The sequence below is a fragment of the Corapipo altera genome, unplaced genomic scaffold, assembly GCF_003945725.1.
Source record: "Corapipo altera isolate COAL_440 unplaced genomic scaffold, ASM394572v1 0, whole genome shotgun sequence".
NCBI classification, from domain to species: Eukaryota; Metazoa; Chordata; class Aves; order Passeriformes; family Pipridae; genus Corapipo; species Corapipo altera.
Genome location: NW_020884872.1, coordinates 68,117,041 through 68,142,501, shown reverse-complemented (window position 1 = coordinate 68,142,501; position 25,461 = coordinate 68,117,041). Strand labels below are relative to the sequence as shown.

Below are 25,461 nucleotides of genomic sequence, written 5' to 3'. Positions count from 1 at the left end.
ACCCAATTTCAGTAAGACACATGATTAGCTTAAGAAGAGTTAAGGACTTCAGATGAAATTCTCAAAGCACTCTGCTGTAAAATGTTGGATCCTGACCAGCTTCTAATCAAACAAAAACAAAACCAACCAACCAAAATACCAAACAAACAAAAAAAGAAAAAGTATTTAACCATAGTTACTGATGAATATTTTAACTTGTTAAATATAGCCATTAGAAAGACTGTTGATATTATTAGAAAGTAGAAGTTACCTTCATATGCAATGACATCAAAACACGTGAAGCTGCATGTATTTAGTAATGATGAGATGGGTGAAAATACTGATTCATAGTTCTGCTGTAAGTATATTAAGGAAGAAGGCTTTTCTTTATCTTTGTTCTTCTGATTATTTCCCCCCAGTCATCTAGAGTTCATATAACCAGAGCAGTTCTAGAACAATTTTTGTCATTTGCAAAATATTTGGATGGATTATCTCATGGAGCACCTCTACTGAAGCAATTATGTGATCACATCCTTTTTAATCCTGCTATCTGGATACATACCCCTGCAAAGGTAGTTGTACACTTGAATAATGTTATGACTCTCCTACAACAAAATGAAATGCCTGTATTCTTTTGTAACATGGTACTTAAGTTTGTTTGGGGTTTTTTTTGTTGTTTGTTTTTTTTTTTTAATTTTATTTTAAAATATGGTAATAGCAATGATTTTTTAGATCATGAAGTCTATACCCAGCTTAACTATATACTCCAATGTCTTTTATAAGTTCCTAAAAGTAGTTAAATTATTGGACTATTTCTGGAAACCCAGTCCCTTTTTCAGTGGTTACATTACATTGTTTTCCTAAAGATTAAGCATAAAATTATGTATTTTTAATTGTAGGTGAAAGGTGACACATTTTGTTACACATTAGCGTGAGCTCTCACTTTAATTTAAATTATGTATTTTAGTTTGATAAAATCTATAAAATGTTATTGTTCATCTCTGGTAATAATGAATTAGTTGTTTTCCTAAGTAATCATAGTTGAGATATGTGAACCAAATTGAAAAGTGGCATGGTCCTAAAATCTGAAAATATGTTCTTCTAGTATAAAAAGCCAGAATAGAAAACAAGCCTGTATGTTTATCATTACTTGAATCATAAAATCATAGGAAATTTGGTTTGCAAGGGACCTCTGGATGTCATTTCTAGGTATCAGTCAAGTCCCTACCCTAACCAAAGTTTTAATTTTTTTTTTTAGTTTTTCATATCATATCCAAAGTATATATTAAAATAAGTCCTACAACTTAAGGTTACTAATACATAACTTAGGTTTACGTTGGTAACTGTTTCATTCTTCAGGTGCAGCTGTCTTTGTATACCTACTTGTCAGCTGAATTCATTGGAACTGCTACAATCTATAACACCATACGCAGAGTAGGAACAGTCCTGCAGTTAATGCACACACTGAAATACTACTACTGGGTGGTTAATCCTGCTGATAGCAGTGGCATTACTCCTAAAGGATTAGGTAAGTACAACACATAAGAAAGGAAATATGAGCATTTCTTGTGTAGGAATATTTATCATGTTATTGTGTGAAAGCTCCTTGGATCTGTAGACAAGGAAGTAAATAAATGGCAATAGTTGATAGCAGTGGTCAAAAGTAGAACTATGCAAGTACGTTTTACTGTATCATATGCCCCTGATGATAATTCCCTAGCTTAGCTCAGGAAATATTGAATGACAGCAACAACAGAGTACAATAATAGATACTGGCTAAACACTGCATGTTACAGATGTGTATTAGTCAGAGCAAATCATTCTAATCCTATATACTCTGACTGTAATGTCATTACATTTAGCTGTCTACTTGTGTAAAGCAGAAAGGATTTGGCTGAAAGTCTCTTTAAAAAATAATAGATAAAGGAGAACTTATTAATTTTCTTTTTTCTGTAACTACTACTGTCATGCTGAGAAATTGAATAATTGGGGAATGTTTCAGTACTGTCAGATATCCAAATATTCACAAGTGTGACATATAGAACATATAAATTTTTGGATTATTCTTCGTTTGTAAGTGAGCTGTATGCATATGGTTTTTCTTCAATTTTTTTTCAATAAATAAAAGCAGAAGGAACAATTCTTATTCTAAATTAGGTATCTTAATAGACGTTGAAGTTGTAACTTGCTGAGGCTCACAGAAAGAGCTGCTATAGGATCTGGGGCATAATTTTTAATTATCTCAGATGAACAATATTATTCATAAAATTATTAAAATTTATTTTAAAATACCTAACAAAGTTGTTCTCTGTTCATTTGGATGAAAAGTTTGTAATACTAGATTATGAAAATTAACTGTGGTTGTTACTTAATTAGCTTAAAAATCTTTGTCAGTGATAAATTATATATTGACTCTGGATTCCTGCTGCAAAAATAGAATTAAGTTCAATTTTGGTACTACAATGAAGGTAGTACCTTCTAACTGAGTTAGACGTCTGTCAATTATAGACTGTGGAATGCAGGAGTCAGTTGCCTTAATACGGGTCTCCAGCATCATTATAATCTCTCTGGGGCATCCCACCTGCCTTTCAGAAGGATGCAGGTTTCCTGTGCATACAACATCATATTTGCTTGCTTTGGGTAGATATTTGCATTTGCTTGTTATGGGTAGAGATTTTGCAGGCTTTACGGCATGTCAATTCACACTAGTAAGTATGTTTAGGAAGCTGTGTCCTACCCCTGGTTGACAAGAGACCTGATAAGCGTTTTGTTGGAAAGGTGGTTGTTTTCTAGACAGCATTGGCTCTATTGATTAGATTTCCACTGACCTCAGTGGAAGCTGTTTTCACGTGTGGGAACTACACTGTAGGTGTCTGAAGTCAGGGTGAGCTGAATCCTACCCTGCTACTGTCTTTATCCAGCTGCATGCTTTCAGAGCTTTACTCTGTTGATGGTTACACTGCTGTGTTGCATAGGTTCAGTTTTACCATCAGACAAGTTACCCATATCTGAGCTCAATGAGGAATTAGGATGTTTAAAACTCAGCTGATAAGCTTATGATATATACATTATGTTTCTGACTGTTGAATGACCAAGTGTTGGGAGGTGAAGTTTTCAGGTTTCAACCATGTTTACACCAAGATAGAGACCTGGAAAATTGCTTAACTATTTTGAGACTGTAAGTTTAATAATACTGTCTATTGGTTATGACTGTCATTCTTTTGGGGAAATTTTTCTTTTGGGGTTTTTATTTTTTTGGTTGGTTGGTTATTTGGGTTTTTGTGTGTGTGTGTTTTATTTGCTTGCTTTTTCTTCTGGTAGTTTTGTTTTGTTTTTAATTAAAAAATTCGCGTACTTCTGTGTTGATACTACTACCTAACAACACTTTGAAAATGTACTGCAGATTACATACTGCTTCCCTCTGGCGAGGCTTGCTCTTTAGTGGAATCAGTGACATTTCTTTCTGTAGAAAGTATGGCTTTTTTTTATCTTGCCCGGATCTTCCTCTCCACAGTTAGCTGTATTTTTGGAGTATTTGTATGTGTACTGCCAGTTGAATAGCTGCAAAAAACTATATAGTGTATTCATCGAAATCTGAACAGAAGGCATGAGGTACACAAGGACACAAAATTAGGCATGACAAATGAATCAGTTAACTCTAAATTAGCATATATATGGCTGGTTTGCTTCCCTACCTCTTCTTTTATTCTTACCTGTTTAAGGGTATATTACCTTGTCTTCTCATTTATGTTAATTCCAGGCAAAATCTTTTTTTTTCTCAGGAAAGGCAACTAGGTCAGTCCCTGAAAGGTAATCAGACAGTGCAAATTAGTGGTTGCTTGGTGTAGCAGTTTGACGACAAATATCACAATTTTTAAGGCCTTCATACAGTAGTTAGGAAGGTGTTTGATAAACTGTGAGGACGTGCGTGTTTTCAAAAAATGTGTTATTATCCACTATATCTGAATCTTTTCATTTTTTTCTTTAGTTAGATTTATAAATAAATTTGACTTTTTAAAGGTTCATATCTGCTTTTTCCTTGTTCCTTATCCTCTTCTTTCCTCCCTATGTCTTAGACTACAGAAAGTCCCCTGTAATTGATATAATTCTGAAGAAGTGTTTTGTAGTATTCTCTTTTCTGTCTGTAAGAATGGCTTTCCTTGAGTTGAAGAATGTCAGCATATCAGAGAGAAAGACCAGTGACATTACAATGGATGTGAAAACCCAGAACAGCTATGGAATTTTCTCCGTGCAAATCAGCACTAGGATTCTTTTTGCTATTGTTTCACAGATAACTTCTGTTTCAGACTAAGATAGCTGTAATAACTGTGGTAATTTGCAAGCAAATGATGGGGGAAATATAATAATTGCTGAGGTGATGGGTTACTAAATTTAATTTCAATTAACTTAATTGCTTATTAGATTTTTATCAAATCCACTAGATTTACTCTCAATTGATAAAATTCCTGAAAACTTTTCAAAATGTTTAATCACCGGCATATTACATTGATTTTCTTTACCAGATGCACCAATCCTAGTATTTCAAAAAAGTTAACTCTTCCAGGATTTTGGTTTTGTGCTGATTTTTATTAACCTGCATGCAGCCACTTCTGCCACATGTAACCAGCAAGTTTATAATTTGTTACAATGTAGAATAACGTATAAAAAAAGTAATTTGTTAAAGCAAGAAACTTACACTGTAAAAACACAATCAGGTGAATGATAGTTTTGCTGCATTTTAAGTAGCATTTGATATCTTAGAATGGAAGAAGAGGCCCCATTGTCTATGAACAGTAATTTTACTGTATGAAACAGAAAAATGTCATCATGTGAGTAAATGGCAGCTGAAACTCTAAGCTGACTCGACATGAGGCTTTTCAGATCTGAAGAAGACTTTAGTGGAAATCTTGCCACAATTTGACTTCAAGCGCTATAGTACCTTCATATAATTTGCTGTCATGTTAGAAAGTAAGCTTATTCGTGCAGACATTTTAGTAGTGTGATGTTTTCTTGTCTTCCAGGCATGTCTTTTTTTGTGTGGTGATATTTAAACACTTTTTAATATTGGTAGTTTGATTTACTATTACTTGCAGACAGTTGCTTTGCTTCAGGGTTTTATTGCCTTCCCCTGTGTTAAAAAAGCACAAAGTGGGTGAATTTTCTGTACTGACAGTTTAGAATCCCTTATTTTAAGTCCAAAGTGGCTCAAAACTGAAGTTTCCCATTTGGCTAGTACAGTTTTCTTTTAAAAATTAGTTTTCCCCTTGTTTCTCCTAGTATTAAGCTTATAAAATGGAAGGTATAAATACTTTTAATTATTTAAAAGGCTCAAATACTTATTTTAAATTTAGGGTTGTATCTTCTCTTTTGTTATTGGTTTCCTGTTTCATTGTGGTATTTCTTCTTAGATTCAGAATACTGAATTCATATTGGTCTTTTTTTTTTCCTTCTGAAGTATTAGAAACACTGTCTCAAAATGTGAAATTATCGCTTTGCTCAATAATTATACTTAGTAGGTTTTATATTTTAGGTATAGATCCACATAGTGAAAGTGAGTTATCTGTTTAAAGTGACAAGTTATACTTTTCTTTTGGTGTTGTTTGTTTTAAATTTAAAAGGAGCATAAAAAGTCAAACCAATTTCACCAGGAAAGGATGTCTGAATTTTATTATTTTTTTTTTAAACTTGAACTGTGGTTATAGCTATTTTTCTTGATTTGCCACATGCATGCCTTTAATATTTTGTTAAATCATATGGAATAAGGATAATAGGGTTGCGCAGCAGTTGCAGTATCTAAACACACAGCAAAGAGGCAATGAAGTGAAAATTACCTAAAATATATAACTTCGTTCTGAAGTATTTCTTTTTGTGGATTTGGGAAATGAATAAGAGGATAAGTGAGGAGATAGTAAACTCTCTCCTGCTATTGGTAGATGGTAGATGGTGCATTTCAATGATACTTCAAGCTGCCAGAGACATCTTAGCATTCTGCTATCAGTTGTCTTCTTTGATGTTTTGTCTTTTCAAAATATACTCCAGACTGATATTTAAAGATTAACCAAGCTGTAATTGCCTTTCTGAAGGAGCAAAATACATCTATTTTAATATCAAAGCAATAGAGAAAAATTTAAACACACTTTTTTATTTTCTTCTTTGGATATCTACTAACTATTGGATAGTTTAATTTCTTTATTAACCTTTTGAAAGAAAATTAAAATATTTTTGCACTCTAAAAAAATCTTCCATGTTTCTGAATTAATTTGATGTTCAATTTCTGCAAATTTAAGAGAGAAGTCATTAGAGCCCACCAGGATATTTATGCCTTGACAAATATTCACTGGAATTACTTATCAACTGCATGGCATTCTCTGGAAATACTGATGGGCCATCAGTGAGAAGGCATAAAATAAAAGCAATAACAGAAAAGTAAAGTAAATATTGTGGAGTTTTCTTCCTAAGAGAAAATAATTTAGGATTCTCAGTGTTAACAAGTCAGAAATGTATTGTACTAAACTGCAATTTTGGACCCTTTTGTGGTGTGTTGAATGAAATACTTGCTGCTTCATTGTTCATAGATTGTAGAATCATAGAATAAGCAAAGTTGGAAGGTACCCATCAGGATCATCCAACTCCTGGCCTTGTACAGGACACACCAGGAATCACACCATGTGCTTGAGGGCATGGTCCAAACACTTCTTGAACTCAGACAGACTTGGTGCTGTGACCACTTCCCTGGGGAGTCTGTGTTGTATGAGAGAAATGTGCATTTAAGTTCCAGACTACTGTGTAGCATAGTAAACTCTTGACCTGAATGGCCAAGTACTTCTGTTTCTCTGCTAGTGCTTCCTATGTGCTTCACAACTCTTACTGTGAATGGACCTTAATGAGTAGCATCATGCCTCCTGATAGAGAATGTATGGTTGCTAATGTACAAGTTATCTCACATTAGAGTTTTCAAGAACATTCTTCGTGTCCAATATTTTTGTAGAAGTGGGATTTATGAAAATTATTATAAGGAGAAATTAATTATAGTTTTTGTGGATAGAAAGAGTTGCACAGTTATTTCAAGGGTTGGGTTAAAGTGGAACTGAGTTCCCTCTAGCTTTACAGCAGTAAGAAAAATAGGTCCTTCTGTGACCTACATTAGATGTGATTTTATTTATGTTTTCATGGAGATCAGATTCTGCTATCTGTATCATGTCGTATTAATGTAAGGAGTAGAAAAACCATGTTTTTCACATATTAAGAAAAATCAAAACAGATGGAAGAATGTTGCATTTGGTTGCTGGTAGAACTGATAACACGATGTTTTATTTCCAGAGACAGAATTAGAAATCATTATTTTTGTTATTCAAAGTTCCCAATCATTTTTGTTGGGTTTTTTTTTTGCCTTTTTTTTTCCCACACCTTTACTGACTGTACTTAACTCTGTGAATATGTTTACTTATTCCTTCTTAATTACTTCTGCTTTTGTGCCTCTATAATTGTTCTATGCTGCAGGGAAGAATTGGATAATTTTTTTTTTTTCATTTATTTTTGTCAGGGTAAAGCTGGCTAACTCTTGTTATGTGTGTATATTTAAAAAAATCTGACGCAAATCAGGGGCTATCTGTGATAAATACATACATAAAGAACCTAAAAGCAGGAAATGCTTTAGTGACTCATCCTGGTGTGGTATAAAGGAGACATCCTTTCTCTTTGCAAATTAACAAGAATGTTACTATTTTCTATTAGGAACTTGTGGTTACTGTACCAGATCTTAAAAGCATCATCTTTGTAGTTATTTTGATTTGGGCTTGGTTTTAGTCTTTAGCAGTGCTGATTATCAGTTTCTGAGTGATACCGACACTGAATTATCTATATACATTAATGGTCACAAAGATTAATAAACAGTAAATAAATAATAAATAATCCTTTCTTTGTTAGTTTTCATTCAGATGATATTTAGCATAGTGGCTTAGTCATTCCAAGTTGTTATCACATGTTACTATCTATCTATTACTATCATCTTATTCCTATCTTTTATCTTTGTGTGTCTTTAAAAAACTAAATAAAATTGAATATGAATTTCCTTTTTTTCCAGGTGGAACATCACTTGTACTTAAGTATATCGCTGTTGAAAAAAGTGATTCTGAAAGGTTATAAATGATATAATTTGCAAAGGTGAACTTTTATATAAGAGTAGACCACGAAATCTGCTGTGGGAATTGTGATTTTCTTAAGGAGCTGCAGTCATTAAATGAATTAGTTTATATTTAAAGGTGCTATATTTTGCTTCTTCCAGATGGTCCTCGACCCTCCCAGAAAGAAATCATATCACTAAGGGCGTTTATGCTTCTGTTCTTGAAACAACTTATATTGAAGGTAATGTAATCTGTTCCAGAGAAAAAACATTCAGATGTGTTATATGCGTGTAATAGAATCTTTCACAGTAGAACATAAGTAATACCTGTCAGGTATTGTATCTGTTTCTGGTCAATTTTAATGTTCATGCACTTACTTCTAATCAGCATAAAGATGGTAAATCCATACAATATCTCTTATTACCTCACCAAACTCTGCCGTATATATTTTTAAAATTATTAATGTATTTTATAATTAAGAGATAAAAATATATTTTAAATAATAATTAATAAATAATTTTATTAAATTAATTAGATTAGATTACATTAGATTTATTAAATTGATTAAATGAAAAAGATAATGGCAATTGTTAAGTTAGTAGTTGCTTTAACCTTTTTGTTGCTTCTACCAGTGGTTGAAGTGGTGTAGGACTCTTCCTCTCTGTTACAGCTGAACACTAACCTTTGAGATATAATCTATTTGAGACTAGATTGAAAACCAGTATTTTCTGGCTTGGCCTTTTCTGCCTGTTTTTAATGTTTTGTCTCCAAAATTGGAGGAGTGACAGTAATAGTTTGTAGTATCTGAGGGCACACACTGTAAGAATCCTTTCTGTCAGGAACAGAAGACTGACCTCATACTGTTTTGAATTGCCAATGTGATAAGGAAAAGCAGTGGAATGATTGTGAGAATTTAGTCTTTTAAATTTAAATAGAAAAGCTGTAAGGTTATTTGATTTGGTCCAAATTTTGCTTGAGCAAACTTGAAGAATGTATTTTCTCTGAATGATGTCCTTCCTTTTCTTTTTCTTTTAGGATCGAGGAGTTAAAGAAGATGAACTGCAGAGCATATTAAATTACTTACTAACAATGCATGAGGTACGTTTCTATAATTACTTATCTTCTACTGTTACCAATTGTATCAGCACTATGGGAAGCTTGCTGTTGAGGTTAGTTTGTAGAATAACACTGATGCTTGTCATACAGGATGAAAATATTCATGATGTGCTGCAGCTGCTAGTGGCACTGATGTCCGAACATCCAGCATCCATGATACCTGCCTTTGATCAGAGGAATGGGATACGGTAAGACTATGAAGTCAGAAAATACATTAAAATAGTTCCAGTGACTCTCCAGTTTGCTTCTTTTTCACATAAATATCACACTTGCTGATCTTTCAAACTTCAATTTTATTAACTTCGACTTTATTTTTTGACAAAATGAGTGATTACAATAGGTTGGAGGAAACAAGACTTTCCACTAAAGATTATCATTATGATATTTCAAGGTAAATGTATTGTTGTACTTACTTCTTAATCTCAAATAGAATATATAATTAACAAGATGCATCAATAAGCCGAGTATCTACCTCAGAATAATTCTGAATATTCTTTCTTGCTATGTTTAACATTTTCTGGGGAGAATAAGAGGAAAAGATAAATTCTGCCCTGACCACTCAAATTTTCTTTGAAAAGAGTGGAATTCAGGTGTTTATCTTTTTGACAGTGAAATTAATAACTGATAATTCCCGGAGAAGTGGGCTTTTTATTGTTTGTTTATTTATACCTAATTTGGCAATACAAATCTTTTTCAGGGACAAATACTTTTCCTGTAATAAATTAATATTTACTATGAAATTTTATTTTTTGCTGTTCTGAAAATATTTTGGAAAATGCAAGGGACTTGAAAAAAGGAAAAAAACCCCACACAACATCTACTACTTAATGAAGTCAAGATTAATTTTGCCTAAATACTAAGATCTTTGTATAAATACATGTACTTAAAACTGTTTGAATGACAATGCTATTTGAAGGGAGGACACCTTGTACTCATGGTTAGGAATTTTCTTTCTGCTTGTAGTTTGTATTCAGGCAGAATTCTATTCCTGACACCTTTTGAAAAGGGTAGGACTGATCTGGAAGACTGAAGACGTCTTTATGTAACATTTGTAGTACCAATATTCAAACTCTGTTATGGTGCAGTCTTTGCATTTAAAAGTTTGTGTTGAAAAACTGGGAAGAATGCACAGAATTGCAACATTTAAGTATTGAAAAAAGAAACAAAAACCTTACATAGAATTAGGTGTTCATTTGCTTAGGTTATCAGAGGACAAAAGCCTCAGCCTCAGAGGCCATTTTATAATAGCGTAAGTCCTTTCAAAAGAGGAAGATAGTGTCTGCTAAAGCACTTCTAATGGAGAAAGACTAGAAAGAATGTCTAAGCAAAGCTAAAATATAAATTCAAACTTTCTTGAACAATAGCCCAGGGGAAAGATAGTGTTTTCTGTCTCTTGGTGCCTTCAGATGAAGGCTGGTTTCCTTTCTGAAAGACTTCAGAAATTGTGCTTAAACCTATCATATTAATTAAATATGTAATAAATAAATCAGTTGATTATTGAGGCCTTTTTTTAATCCAGGATTTAAAAACAGAAGGGTGTAAAACCCCAAGATTTTCACTAGCATCAAGGTACTCTAAGAAACTCCAGGATATAACTTTATGTGTTCCAGTCTGTTTCTCTTGTCTTAAGCTACAACTGCTCAGACTGTCTTTAATTTGATTTTTCCAAGATAGAATATAAGATGGTGCTTTCTATTATAAAACATTCAACTGAACCAAAAGACACCATGTCCCCAACCTCAAGAATTCATAATCAAACTCTTATGTTGTGCTTGATTCTTTCAGTATATCCTTCCATTTTGTGTAAATTGCTATTTTTACCATTTTATTTCTTAATAAAAGTCCCTGTTTAGTGAAATACAATCTATATATGTAACGTTCAGTAATAATCTTATTGAATTTCTTTTTCAGAGTAATTTATAAGTTACTAGCTTCCAAGAGTGAAAGTATATGGGTGCAAGCTTTGAAGGTCCTTGGATATTTTCTTAAACACTTGGGTCATAAGTAAGTGTGGTTTTAAAATTTTTATAGTGGTGTATTTAAGTTCACAATTCTTGTCTTTTTGTCATAATTACTATATATTCTTTGACAGTCTTTAGAGATTACTTAAAATTGTTAGACTTTCTGATTAATAATTTGCACAGTGTTGCCTTTATACATTGGGATAAAATGGATTTTTCCACTTAACTTGCTATTACTATGATGTTTGAAATGATATGTTGATTTCCAAATAAATGATATGCTGAAACTCAAGTCTTAAAACAATGGAAAAACATTTTCTAAAAATACATTTTATAACTGTATATTGCATGTTCAGATAAGGTTAACAGGAAACATATGATTGTGATCAAAAATTTGTTTCCGGAATTATCAGCGTCATTGCAATAAAATTTTCAGGGCAGTACTTTTAAAAATAGCTTTAAAAAAATGGAAAAAATTAAATAGCAGAACATGTTATTGACATGGGAAAGTTTCAGAAGGAAAAGAAGCAAATCAATGAAGTGGTATTTAAAAAAGGAGTTAAGGACATACCTCTGTGCAAGAAATACATAGAAGATGTGACAGCAACAAATAATCACATTTAAAAAGACCAGATGTCATGAAATAGATGTACTTAGTCTCATCTTTTATAATATGGAGTCAAGAAAGCATTAACAAGCATGAAGTGCCATGTAGCCTGCTATTGCTCACTTTTCCCCATCTACATGTGATGTTAAGCTTCCTGCTGGGATTAGCCCAAAAAAATATTTCATTGGAATGCTGTGCAGTATAAAAATTAACAACGTGCTTCACAGACTTCGTCATGTAAGCCTCCTTAGAAGGGAAAGTGGGTAGGAGTCCAGCAAGAGTGTGGTACTGCTAGACATGCTTTTCTCGGTAAGATCAATAAAGTATGACTGTATAATTGAGAGACAGTTAGCTGAGAATATACTCCTAAATGGGATTTTTCTTTTCGGATCCAGCCAGTCAAATAGTGTTCTGGGAATTAATAAAGCATATTGATAGTCCACTCAAGAATCTCCAAGGGCTTTTCAAACATTACTTACTAAAAATCATTCACATTAATAGGAGTTGGATTAAGTAAGATACACCAGATGAAGGTTTGACTTGTCAGAGCCTGGTTGTGTCCAGATAAGTACATTTATTTACTATTTTCTTTTATCCAGAAAAGCAAGTAGCAAAGTATGTTGGTTGAATGTTACAGAAAAAGAAAAGTGAGAATTTTCAGAAGCGGAAATTTCACTTCCCATTCCTTAACACCTACTTGCAGTTATGGATATATCAGTGTAGTTTCCATTGTTGACTGAACATATGTACGTAGCCTAAATTTAAATTTTTTTTTTCATGTAATTGGAGTAATTGAAACTCACTTGAATGTTCTGTGTAACTCCCAGAGGTTTTTAAAATTTTCAGATCTCTGAACATCTCCAAATGTGCATATTTTATATAGATTTCAGAAAGATTCCTCCCTGATTTCATACCTTACAGCTAGTGCTTGTGAGGTGTGCCTGTTTGTGAACATACATATATGTGCATACGCATGATTTTATAAAATTGAAGTCAACAACAGGAATGTGGTAAACCGAACATAGGTTTAAAGCATCGGCACATGAAATTCTAAGCAATTATAAAATTATAAACTACATAAAATTATTAACTACATAAAATTATAAAGCACTTATATTTCTGTTTCACAGTACAGGAAGCAGGCATTGTATTTTAATACACTAAAGCAGAATTGCATGAAGAGATATTACATGATTTATGAAATCTTAACCGATACAGTATTATAACAAATGTGCAGGTGCAAAACCAGTTACCATTTCTGTAGTTCATATATATGCATCACAGATGAAGCTATACAGTGGAAGTAATTGATTCTTGGGAGAAGTGACCAGTAAAGTGTTAGATGAGGACCTGAATAACTTAATTGATTTTTCTTTGTTATCTGTGATGATAGACTAATTTGTCTAACTTTAACAGTTGACAAAATCCTGTTCTCTTCCTTCTCTGCTATATTTGATTCTTTCTATGTCACTAGTTGAAATCATAGTCCATTGTTTACTTTTGGGTTTTATCTACACATTTAAACCTTGCAGTGAAAGTCCTCTTTCATCTGCTAAAATCAAAGTATACAAGATTGAATACATGTACGTTTTCTCATAAGTAACTCATGAACTCCCTTTTATGCACAGAAGAGTACACACTGGTGTAAGTTGTTGCCACTCTCTTTTGTGGTTATTTGAAAATTATAATATAATGTATTCATTTCAAAAGTTCTAGAATTAATCTATGTAATTCAAACCTGTGTTATTTTCATTGGTAATCGGGAAAAGACAGTTTCATAGCTTTTGAATGCATAAAATTTTCAGAAACTTTACTGTACCTTTTATTATTTAATATTTTTCTTCTACTTTAATATAGATTGTTAATTATTTTGAAAAATGTTTTTTATTTCATATTCATTATAGTAGTAGGTAAATTTAATGATACAAAGTATGAAAAGTACTCTGTTTATTTGTGATGTTATATCCAATTTTAAAAGGATAGGGTTTGGGGACTGATGGAATTCATTGATCTGAGCTGTTCTCCATTTTTTTAAGATTTGAGTGGTTTTTGATACTAGATATGAAATTCATTTCAATCACGTGCAATTTCATAACTTTTCAGGACCACACTTTAGCCAGCCTATGAACATCTTGAACTTTCTTAGCCTGAGTAAGATAGAAAGGGATTAGTTTGTCTTTTTTTACCATGAAAATCATGGAGGGCAGAGAAAGGTGTGTGATTTATTTTGTACAAAAGCCCATCTTAAATACAATATTACTGTCTGAGAACCTTTGTGTATTGCTACAATTGTGTTCATATTGGGATATATCATAAATGATGTTTGTTTCCTCATATTTACAGAATAACAAGTTTGGGAGCTTTTTAGTACAACAACAAAATATTTAGCTTTTGGGTTTTATTTTGCATTTACTTAAAGTGTTCAACAGGCTTGGCATTTGCCTAGTGTTTTGGTTTTGTTTTCCTTTACAGGCGAAAGGTTGAAATCATGCATACTCACAGTCTTTTCACACTTCTTGGAGAAAGGTTGATGCTGCATACAAATACAGTGACCGTTACAACATATAACACGCTTTATGAGGTACAAATATTAAAGATTTTCATCTCTATTGTAAAAAATATGACTTTAAAATATCTGTGCTTTATAAGATTCTCAAGACTTTTGAGAAAGTGTTAGAAATTTTAAGACAAGATTTCTTTGTTGAAAATATATTTTGCCTTATTTTAGCTGTTTTTATTAAAAATGTCATAATTTTTACCTAAGCTCTGTAAAACTTTCCACTTGTGATGGAAGAGATCCTGTCACTTCAGATGTTCATTACTTTCCCCCCCAGAAAAAAAGTTACTGCAGGTCTCTAATTGCTCTTACTCCTCCATTATTTGGAGGAGTTTGTTTCCATTGAAATGGAAAGTGCTGGAGTCAGAGGTGCCTCTTTATTTCTTTTTTTTTTCTTTTTTTTGTACCCATCCATTCAAGTTTACAGAATTCTGAAAAGTGCTGTTTTACTTTTTTTAACTATGTCAAATGATACGTGAACACAGCCATTTTTATATAGCAAAAACTGCTTCAGGTAAGTGAGTATGACCTCAAAGCATTCAGCTGTTCTACCAGGTTCTTGTAGAAACTTCAGTTTTGATGATGAGCAATTTTGTTAAAGCAAAATATTGGCAACATCAAGTTGGTTGAAACCTGTGTCTTCATGCTTATAACTGCATAAATTTCACACCCAATCTTCAGTTATATCTAAAATGGTGAATTTGAATGGAATCTCTTGCAATTTCTGAAACCTTATGGACAAGAAGGATTTTTAATTTTTTTTTAGTCCGAAATAGATGTAATGGATAAATGCTCAGGATTGCTTCCAGAAAAGACACAGAAGACTAAGGGAGTGCTTGGTCTTTAGGGTTCTAAGTCTGAGTTTGATGTAGAAAATGTTCTACTATGATTGCAAAAACCTAAACGTCATCTATTAGACATCAAGTTCTTTTTTATTGCACATATCTAAGCTTATCTTGTATGGTTTGGCCACTTGGGTCTCACAGTCTACATCCTGCATTCAGTTTTCTGATAGCTTCTGTTATTGGTATTCTCAGAAAATATGTATCTCATTGAATGGAATGCTGTCTCTGACTCTTCCTCTTTACTATGTGGGGAAAAGTAAACCCACTTATAAGAATTATTTGTTTTGGCTGTACATGAAATCTGTGAGAATAATTTTTGATGTATGGAGCTTGTGAAAAAATTTTTGAACTGTGAATGTTTAACACTATGAAAAATATGAATTAAATGTCTTTAAAATACCATAATTGTATACGTAGTCAACTAACTAAAGAGTTAGTTAACCAGACAGTGTAAACCATGAAAATCTTGATCCCTGAGTGCAGGAATTGCTTTATTCTATTTTTCAAGTATTAAAATATTTTACCTAACTTTTTTATATGAAGTTACAGTGTGGCCATGGTAAATGCTCTTAACAAATTTAAAAATGAACAAAGAAGTGCTGTAGTGTTTAATTAATAATGGTAAAAGTAAGTTAATATTCTGTTTTAGATTTTGACAGAACAAGTATGCACACAAGTTGTTCATAAACCACATCCAGAGCCAGATTCAACAGTGAAAATTCAGAATCCAAGTAAGGACAATATATTGTGTTTTTATGTTAAATGTATCACCTAGAGGTTGTGGGTTTTTTGGAAATAATTTGGTTCAGAAAGTGAGAACAATTCCTTCATGTATCTTAAATATATATAACTTTCTGTGACTACTTACCTTAGTTGCTGACAGGAACTATTTTCTTTTCTTAAACATTGTTACAGTGCTTTACATAACTAATTTATTCTTTCAAAGTGATTCTTAAGGTGGTGGCAACGCTACTAAAAAACTCCACGCCAAGTGCAGAGCTGATGGAAGTTCGACGATTGTTCTTATCTGATATGATAAAACTCTTTAGTAATAGCCGTGAAAACAGAAGGTATGTCACTGCAAATAGTATTTTTTCATCCTTGATTTCTGGGTAGTAGCAATCTGTTATACTCTCTGTGGAGTTGTATGCTCTTAAATGAAATATATTTAAAATACATTTAGTAGATTTGTGCTAGCTTTTCTGATTTCGGCAACTAATACTTCTGTTTAGAATATAATTTAAATTTTCATTCATACTGAAGTATTCTTCAGTTTATTTCTACACTGGATTGATGTTCAGAGAAGATGTTCCTCCCATCTTAACCATCATAATGTTAAAATAAAGAAGCTTTGTTTGGATATATTTTGACCTAATTATTTCACTTTAGATGTTTACTTCAGTGTTCAGTGTGGCAGGACTGGATGTTTTCTCTGGGATACATTAACCCAAAGAACTCTGAAGAGCAGAAGATCACAGAGATGGTTTACAACATTTTCCGTATTCTCTTGTATCATGCAATAAAATATGAATGGGGAGGCTGGAGAGTGTGGGTGGATACTCTTTCTATAGCTCATTCCAAGGTAAGAAATGACTTGTGGATGTTTTTTTTTTTTTTGATACTGGTAATTTCCCCAAAGGGACTAGCAGTATAGTAAGATGAAATGTGAAGTGATTTAGTGCCATCTGGTGGCTATCGCTATTCATGTCAAGATGGCATTTTTTTGTTAAACGCTTTGTAAGCTGTATGTAATGTGTCATTAAGATTCTTGTAATTTTTGTCCAAGTTCATGTAATGTATATTCAGCCACATAATCTATTCTTTTCTTTTTAAGGTCACATATGAGGCTCACAAGGAATATCTAGCAAAAATGTATGAAGAGTATCAAAGGCAAGAGGAAGAAAACATAAAAAAGGGGAAGAAGGGGAATGTGAGCACCATCTCGGGTCTTTCCTCTCAGACTACTGGAGCAAAAGGTGGCATGGAAATTCGAGAGATAGAAGATCTTTCACAAAGTCAAAGTCCAGAAAGTGAAACAGATTACCCTGTCAGTACAGATACAAGGGACTTGCTCATGGCTTCAAAGGTGTCAGATGATGTGCTTGGAACTGCTGAGAGACCCGGGGGAGGAGGAGTGCATGTGGAAGTTCATGATCTTTTAGTTGATATAAAAGCTGAAAAAGTAGAAGCTACTGAAGTAAAACTTGATGATATGGATTTATCACCAGAGACACTGGTAACTGGAGAAAATGGTGCACTTGTAGAAGTTGAATCTCTTCTAGATAATGTATACAGTGCAGCTGTTGAGAAGCTCCAAAACAATGTTCATGGGAGCGTGGGTATTATTAAGAAGAATGAGGAAAAAGATAATGGTCCATTAATAACTCTGGCTGATGAGAAAGATGAACCTTCTACTAACAATACCTCATTTCTCTTTGATAAAATACCTAGTCAAGAGGAGAAACTTCTACCTGAACTTTCAAGTAATCACATTTCTATTCCAAATGTTCAAGAGACACCAATGCATCTTGGTGTAAATGATGATTTGGGATTGCTTGCTCATATGACGGGTAGTGTAGATATAACTTGTGCTTCAAGTATAATAGAGGACAAGGAGTTCAAGATTCACACAACTTCAGATGGAATGAGTAGCATTTCTGAGAGGGAGTTGTCTTCATCATCTAAAGGATTAGAATATGCTGAAATGACTGCCACAACTCTTGAGACAGAGTCTTCTGGTAGCAAAACTGTACCTAGTGTTGATGCAGGAAGTATAATATCAGATACAGAAAGATCTGATGATGGTAAGGAAGCAGGGAAGGAGATAAGGAAGATCCAGACAACTACCACAACTCAGGTAAATTTCAAGTAGCCATGTGTACGTCTGATGTAATCACCGTTCATTGATGCGTGATAAATTAATAGTATGAGAGCTGAGAGATGTTTGAAATGTATTTCTTCAATTATATGAAAAGTGTCCATCTTTGAGGCCTAATTGCTTTGAAAATGCCATAATGTGTAAGGATTCTGAAGTCTTTCATGTCTGTATAGAAAATATTTATTAGAGTTGTTCAGAGAATGTTGCATGTAGTCAAAGATTGTTTTTAAGGATGTTATCAGGTGGTAGAATTTACTACCTTCAAGATTTTACTAGCTGACTATATGTCTGGTATGTATATCAGTATTTATTTCCTAGGATTTTCAAGTTAAGCAGACTTACTGCAACTACAGAAGAAGAAGCAAGCATAAATTGCAAAAATTGCTCCACCCAGTACTGCATAGGGTCTACCAAATTGTCAGAAGAAAGAGTTTCAGGGATATACTCAAGTACATGAAAAGTACGTGTCATGTGATGAAAGAATATAGATCAGCCTGCCCACTTTGTTTTTCATAGCAACAATACTTTCAGAAAAACTCCAGGGAATGGACATTTATCTTATTGAAACAACCTTTTGTTTTCCAAAAGAAATAATTTCCCTTAAAAAACCAAAAAAACCTGAAAAACAACCACCCAAAACCACTCAGACCAGTAACACTCACTTCTAAGTCTCTTCTTTTATGGTAAGAACCTCTGTTTTTAAGAGAAAACCAGATGGAGCTCTTGCATTCCCTAAGCAGGTATTATAAAAAACAGTTGTGGGTTCTCTTGTAAATGTTTTTTCCACAACTATGAAAATCCTCATAACATCACTGACACCTTATCAAGCCTTGTGTAGGGATCCTTATATTTAAAAGCATTCTATTTAATAAGGAAAAAGCCCTGAAAGCTCTCAATAGAAATAGTATTATCTCTTATTATCAGTTATGTTTTAAGTCTTAAAATTAAAGATTATTAATACCATGGAAATTGATAAGTGGAATGAAAGAATGATAGCAAGAAAAAGAACAGTCATGTTTTTGTGGAGTTGTTTGTTTGGTTTTTTCTTTTGAAATGCGAACTTTTGTTTAAAGAGTAAAAGACAAGTGAAATTTGCTACATACATATATGCACCCATAAACATAGTGAATTTGTAAGGTAAATCTTTAATGAAAAAGATAATCTGACTTAGTACTAGCTACTGTAGAAAATCCTGTTGCTGTGACTTTGGGACTTTTCTGGCTTCTAACCAATTTTCTTGATAAATTTCACCTAAGAAGAGTTGAATTATAAAAATGTAGGTTCCTCAAACCTATAATTATTTGTTAGGATTAAAATGATACATAGATCTTAACGAGCTAGTATCAGATCATTCTAACATAGGAAATAAAAAATGCTTTCGAAATGTTTTCTTCTTAGCCACTCACAAAATTCCTAACGTATCATTTGGATCTGCATATTACCTACAAACTGTACTCATTATAAGTCTGACTCTACAAGTTGTTTAGCTCCTTCGAGTCTCCACATATTACTTAAATTACAGTAATTTCCCACTAAAATCAACTACAAACTACAATGAATTGATTAAAATGTGTATCCATTAATATATCTTTTAAATAATTTTCTTAAAAAGAGTTATCAACTGAGCAACCAGCAGAATTGTTATTTTCTAATCTCTTCTTTGGGTGTTTTGAAATACCCTGTGAACTCTAAGCTGTCCATGGTTAAATATTATCTCTTAAAATGAAGTTAATGTTAATAAAGAAAAGATTGAATAGGTATTAAATAAAACATAAATAGAAAATTATTGTTTTCATTAGTAAAGAGCAATGTCAATTTTAGCATTTTTACAGCAGAGCTGGGGTCAGAGTTTTGATTGCTGCACATGTGGTGACTGCCCCATTAGATTTGATCTCCTTGAGACCACTGAAAATGACTTAAAGACCAGCCACCTAAGTGTAGATAGTTGTGTTTCATGCTTGTTTATGCAATGACAATTCACATCAAAGCCCGTTCTTGCAAATATGGTATTATTGGTTTGTGAGTCAACACAGTCAGGTATCCAGAACAACCACAAAACCACAGCTGAAATGCAAAGAGTAAATTTATTTCATAGCCTCACTAACCGGAAGATCCCGAAGCAACACCTGGTTGGAGACACCCAAGTGGGAACACAGGCAGGCACCATTAGGCTCAGTCCATCCTGAGGGGCAGTGGGTCTGCAATTTGCACCTATTTATCAAGAGCCCATGCACATGTGGTTTAACACTATGCTGTGATCTCCCCCGTGCTTCTTGTGCTCTCTGAGATTTAATCTCTCTCCCAAAGCAGAGAGCTCAAGCATGTGCTTGATGGTGCCTCCAAGTCTCTGTAAACACCTATGTTATCTCTGCATGGATATTCTACTTCTCAAAGCAGAGAGAGGATAAACAGCAGTAGCCATAATATCTGGGGTTTCTCATGCTGATATTCTCCAGGCCTTGGCATTCCCAGATACAAGGTCACTTGAGTGAATCTACCATTCTCCTTGCCATTCTTCTGCTTTTAACCCTTCTGTTCCAACAATTGACTAGATGAAAGTACTCATGGTACAGTTATGATTCTATTACTGCTGCTGACATGACAGCTACCTGTAATTGCATTCAAAAAAAGTGGTATGTGAATGGAGTTGCTAACCTCAAATTCTCTGAACACATATCTATGGTCAGATCCCTGCCTTATCAGTAAGACGCAAACTGTCTTTTGTTCAAGTTGACTGAAAGAAAGCAAACAAATTGCACAACAGAGACAGGAACTACTGCTTACTTCCAAGAAAAGTTAGTGCCTTTATCAATAATAGATCAAATAGTGAAGAATATAAAATTCACTCTTTTCTATGTTCCCAACCAGGAAAGACTGAAAATAGAATCGAAAGCACTATGCAGAAGATTCATGCAAAAAATTTCAAATCTTAGATAAGAAAAAAAGAATCATTTAAAGTTAACTCTAAGAAAAACATAGGAAATGAAAGCAACATTAACCATTTTGCTCCTAATAGGTCAAATTGAATGAAGGACACCTGCCCTACCCTCAAAATCCAGGTTACAAGAGATCAAAATCTGACTAAAGATATAGGAAACTTTTCATCTCAACTTCAGTGCCATGTCCATTTTTATATTGCTAGCAGAAATATTTTGTAAAGTTCTCTTTTGCTTTTTAATGTCCAGATTTAAAATAGTATGCTGAGATTGAGAAATTAATATGTGAGCAAAGCAAGGAAATTTTCTATTTTGTCAGTTTTAAACTAATCTAAAGTCACTTAAAAGTAATTTCAAGGATTAGACTTTGTATTTCTCCCTTTTAGAGATGTTGTACATTATAAGTTGTTGTTGTTTTGAATATTTACCTCAAATTCAGTGGTAATGTTTGTTCCTTACTACTTTTACCTTCACTGTATACTCAGATCCTCTCTGTGTATCATAGCATAGCATAGCATATCATCATATCATATGATATCATATCATATCATATTGTATCATATCATCATATCATCATCCTGTCATATCCTCTATGTGTATCTTTTACTTTTGTCTTTAATCACCAAGTAGAAATACTTATGACTATGTAGATATTGAAAAGGAAAGAAATTCACATCCACCACCTGTTGGGAGAATCTAAAGATTATCCTGAGGATCCATAAAACTGTTAACGAATTAACAAAGTGTTAGGAGACTAGACTTAATTCCCTAATGATCCTGCTAAAAAGACCAGATAAATAAATTGGTTTTGAAAAACGAGGAGCTGTCTAAAAGTACACTGACTCCTTGAAACTATCACTGTATAGTTTGTCCATTTTGAATCAAATCTTCAAAGAAAATTGTGTTATCAGCACAAAAATATAGTTGTTTCCTGTAAACAAAGTCTTGTCACTGCTGACCTTGCATGTGCTACATTTGGTCTTTTCTGTAATACTTCAAGTGAAGAACTTAACTGTAAAACCTTGGTGAATATCTGAAAGGGAAGCCAGTCAAAGCCTCTCAGTTCTGGTCGATTTGTATTGGAGCAGCTCATTTACTGAAGGATACTGCCTGCCTTAGAATATCAGTATCTCCTGTAGTTCGTTGCTGAGTCGTTTTAGCCTATCCTTTCTCAAATTTTGCATTGCATTCAAAAACACATTGCAGAAAGTTGACATGGTTTTTTAACCTGTTGATGTAGGCAGTACAGGGTCGATCTGTCACCCAGCAAGACCGGGATTTACGTGTTGACTTGGGATTCCGAGGAATGCCAATGACGGAAGAGCAGCGACGGCAGTTTAGTCCAGGTCCACGCACAACTATGTTTCGTATTCCAGAGTTTAAATGGTCTCCCATGCACCAGCGTCTCCTGACAGACTTGCTTTTTGCACTAGAAACAGACGTACATGTTTGGAGAAGGTAAATGGATGTTTCTTCTTTAACTCCTGATTTGTGTTTCCATCAATAAGGAAAAATTAGATGTTTTCTAGAGGGGATGTTACTGGGATAGTGGGAAGGGAAAGAGTTGGTGTTAGCTGAAGTGCCCTTCTGTATCTTCTATCTTCTCTTTTTGCTCCTTCCCAGCTTGTAACACCTCTATTTCACAGGTAATTTCTGCTTTCTTGAGGGATTGTGTAACTCACACATACCTAACTAAACTGAGCTGCTCTTTCAGCTTATGTTTAGCATTATAATCTACTGTTTCTATTCCAGACATGAGGACAACTTGTGTGTCTGCTAGTGGGCATTTTGTTAGCTGGTCAATTAAAAGAGAGCTTCTTTGCCTGCATGTCTTATATATAAAACCTCTTTTCTATTACATTTTCTAAGGAAAATGTATAAGCAAATTTCTGTAAACAAATTTCTTTTTTTTCATTCCAGATCCTGCTTGGGGTTAGTCTTGGTGGCTATATTATATCTTATGACGGCAGTGTGATTTCCTAGGGGTTTTGTACATGTTAATAGAGATATTCAAGTAACTATAATACAATAGATACAATTTAATCTAATTTCCAGTACAGAACAGTTAATTTTCAGAAAACTTGAGCATATTATATCAAAGGAGAAATTTATATTGGATTTAATTTCCAGTTTGTTGAACTGTTCTGTGATACGCCCTAGGAAATAGAAAATTTTGATATTTTTCTTTTGGCCAAGTATGTAGGAGAGGATTGTGCTTTGTGTTGTATATTTCCAGTTGAACCCTTTAATTTTGTTTGCTGGCTGACAACAATGTTATTTTGGGGAAAGACCATACTTATAGACGAGAGTACTTCTCAATATTTTCACACAGGGGTTTAATATTTCTGGGAGTAACTGTTTCATGGGACAATTTCTCACAAATTAGGAGTTCCTGAAATGTCACCTAATCTTACTAGCATCTGTGGTTTGCAAAGCTAATGTTAATGGTAAATTTAATATCAGTTAATAAAGTTAATATTAGATCAAGGTATGATTGTGTTATCAAGTGTTTCCTACCACTCCTCCAGTGGTAGGTATTATCATTAGGTGTTATCAAGTGCGCTTCAAATGGCACTTGTGCAGCATGGTGAACTCTTAATGTTAAATAATTACTTCCATGCTGCAGAAGCAACTCCACTGATTTTAGCAGAACTGTCTGTGAATTAAAGTACTGGTTGATGGGAATAAAAAGTTATAAGCCATTGTTCTCAACTGAGTATCTGAATCTAATCCTGTGTGAAAATGGATAGGAGTCAATTTGTTCCTTAGTCTTGTTCCTATTTTTATACAAATTACATGCAAATTTTTGTAGACCATATTTCTCTAATGTATCAAGAAACATTCACAGTCTGGTTGCAAAGATTAAGTTTATCTAAACTTTTGTTTTAATTGTTTTCTTTTAATTCATCCTTTCTTCTGTTCTTGCAGTCACTCCACGAAGTCTGTGATGGACTTTGTCAATAGCAATGAAAATATTATTTTTGTACACAACACAATACACCTCATTTCCCAGATGGTAGACAATATTATTATTGCTTGTGGAGGAATTTTACCTTTGCTGTCGGCAGCCACATCCCCAACTGTAAGTACAATATTTCCACCTAGTGGTCATATTAGAAATTGTTGTTAATAGTTCCAACCATTATTTCCACCTGACCTTCCTTCTTTAGGGACTCCTGTCCCCTCTCTGCCAATTTCTTACAAAAATTTAAATTTACAGTCAAAACTGTTACATTTTGATATACAGAGTGTTTATAAGATTTTGCATTTGAAATGCTTGTTTTATCAGAGAAGTAGTACTAAGTAAGAATAATATTTCATAGCTATTTAATATTTCATTTAAAGGGAAGACCATTAGGACAATGATTCCTGTAATAAAATTGCATGCTTTATTGATATTCATGAATCTGTTTTGCATGACTGCTATTTGTTTGCATTCCAAATGATACCAGAACTTATCCCCTCACTGCTCTATTTACTTCTTCCTTCAGGAGGTCCTTTCCCCCTTTTTTTTTCCTTTTTAATTTTGTATTGAAAATAACTGATATTTTTATCCACTCCAATATTCTTAGTAAGTTTTAAGTTCTTAGCAGATCACAGCTCAGGCAGGCAAAGTAGCTTCATGAAAAAGGGAGGAATATTTTGTAAATATTGTGTAACTGATAAGAGTAATTACAGTGTTTGAATGTGATGCCTTGTCTGTGCATATAGTATCTGTGACTATTTCTTTCATACTAAATGTTTTATCTTGAGCATCCTGTAAGCATCTGTAGTTAATAATGGTCTTTGAAATGGATACAATGAGACCAGGAAGGGACAAAGAGGCTCCTCTGAAATGTGGCTAGTAGGCAATGGAGGCTACAAATATAGTTGGGCAGTAAAAGCTCGGTTCAATGTTGTAGCTATTCAGCAGCTGAGATTACTTTAATTTGCCTCTACTGTTACTTCTAGTTAGCTAGAGAAAAAGTTTTGAATTTTTATTTGAAAGCTATGAATGCATGGCTAGAGATGGGCTAAACATTAATATGACTTTTAGACAGGCAATTAATGGTAAAATGTTGTCTCTTTATTGTGTTCACTATGTTAACTGGAAAAAAATTTGCTATAAGCAAAAGTGAAAGACTTTAATTGTCCCTAGTCGCAAGAATGACAACAAGGTCCTGATTTTGCAGATGCTTCATTGTAAATATTGACAAGTATGAGAGAATGCAGACTGAGCCATCTTGAAATGTAGGCTGTGCTATCAGTCTTTAGATAAAAGGACATTGGGAGATATTTTTGAAACAAACATCTTATACATCATTTGAAAATGATGATGTTTTGACATCTTTTATATAAAATATAAAATGGGTGCAGCATTAGGTTGCAATTCCTTTGAATTGAGGGTTTTAGCTCTTATCCTGGTTTATGATATTGCAGAGCCATTCTATGGAAAAATAATTTTGAGGTTCACCATTTC

The 25,461-nt window shown here is 33.5% G+C and overlaps 1 protein-coding gene across 4 annotated transcripts in view; it reads left to right on the top strand.

The window, feature by feature from the left end:
* The window catches only part of NBEA (neurobeachin), a 474,839-nt gene that overhangs the window by 135,028 nt on the left and 314,350 nt on the right, over positions 1-25,461 (top strand). For all 4 annotated transcript variants that reach the window (XM_027650993.1, XM_027650984.1, XM_027650977.1 and 1 more), the window contains exons 12-24: positions 399-551; positions 1,339-1,507; positions 8,264-8,343; positions 9,138-9,200; positions 9,309-9,406; positions 11,130-11,222; positions 14,259-14,367; positions 15,838-15,919; positions 16,135-16,258; positions 16,578-16,770; positions 17,023-18,045; positions 22,243-22,460; positions 23,931-24,084. In XM_027650993.1, coding sequence (XP_027506794.1) covers positions 399-551; positions 1,339-1,507; positions 8,264-8,343; positions 9,138-9,200; positions 9,309-9,406; positions 11,130-11,222; positions 14,259-14,367; positions 15,838-15,919; positions 16,135-16,258; positions 16,578-16,770; positions 17,023-18,045; positions 22,243-22,460; positions 23,931-24,084 — 2,559 coding nt within the window. The remainder of the gene's footprint in view (positions 1-398; positions 552-1,338; positions 1,508-8,263; positions 8,344-9,137; positions 9,201-9,308; positions 9,407-11,129; positions 11,223-14,258; positions 14,368-15,837; positions 15,920-16,134; positions 16,259-16,577; positions 16,771-17,022; positions 18,046-22,242; positions 22,461-23,930; positions 24,085-25,461) is intronic.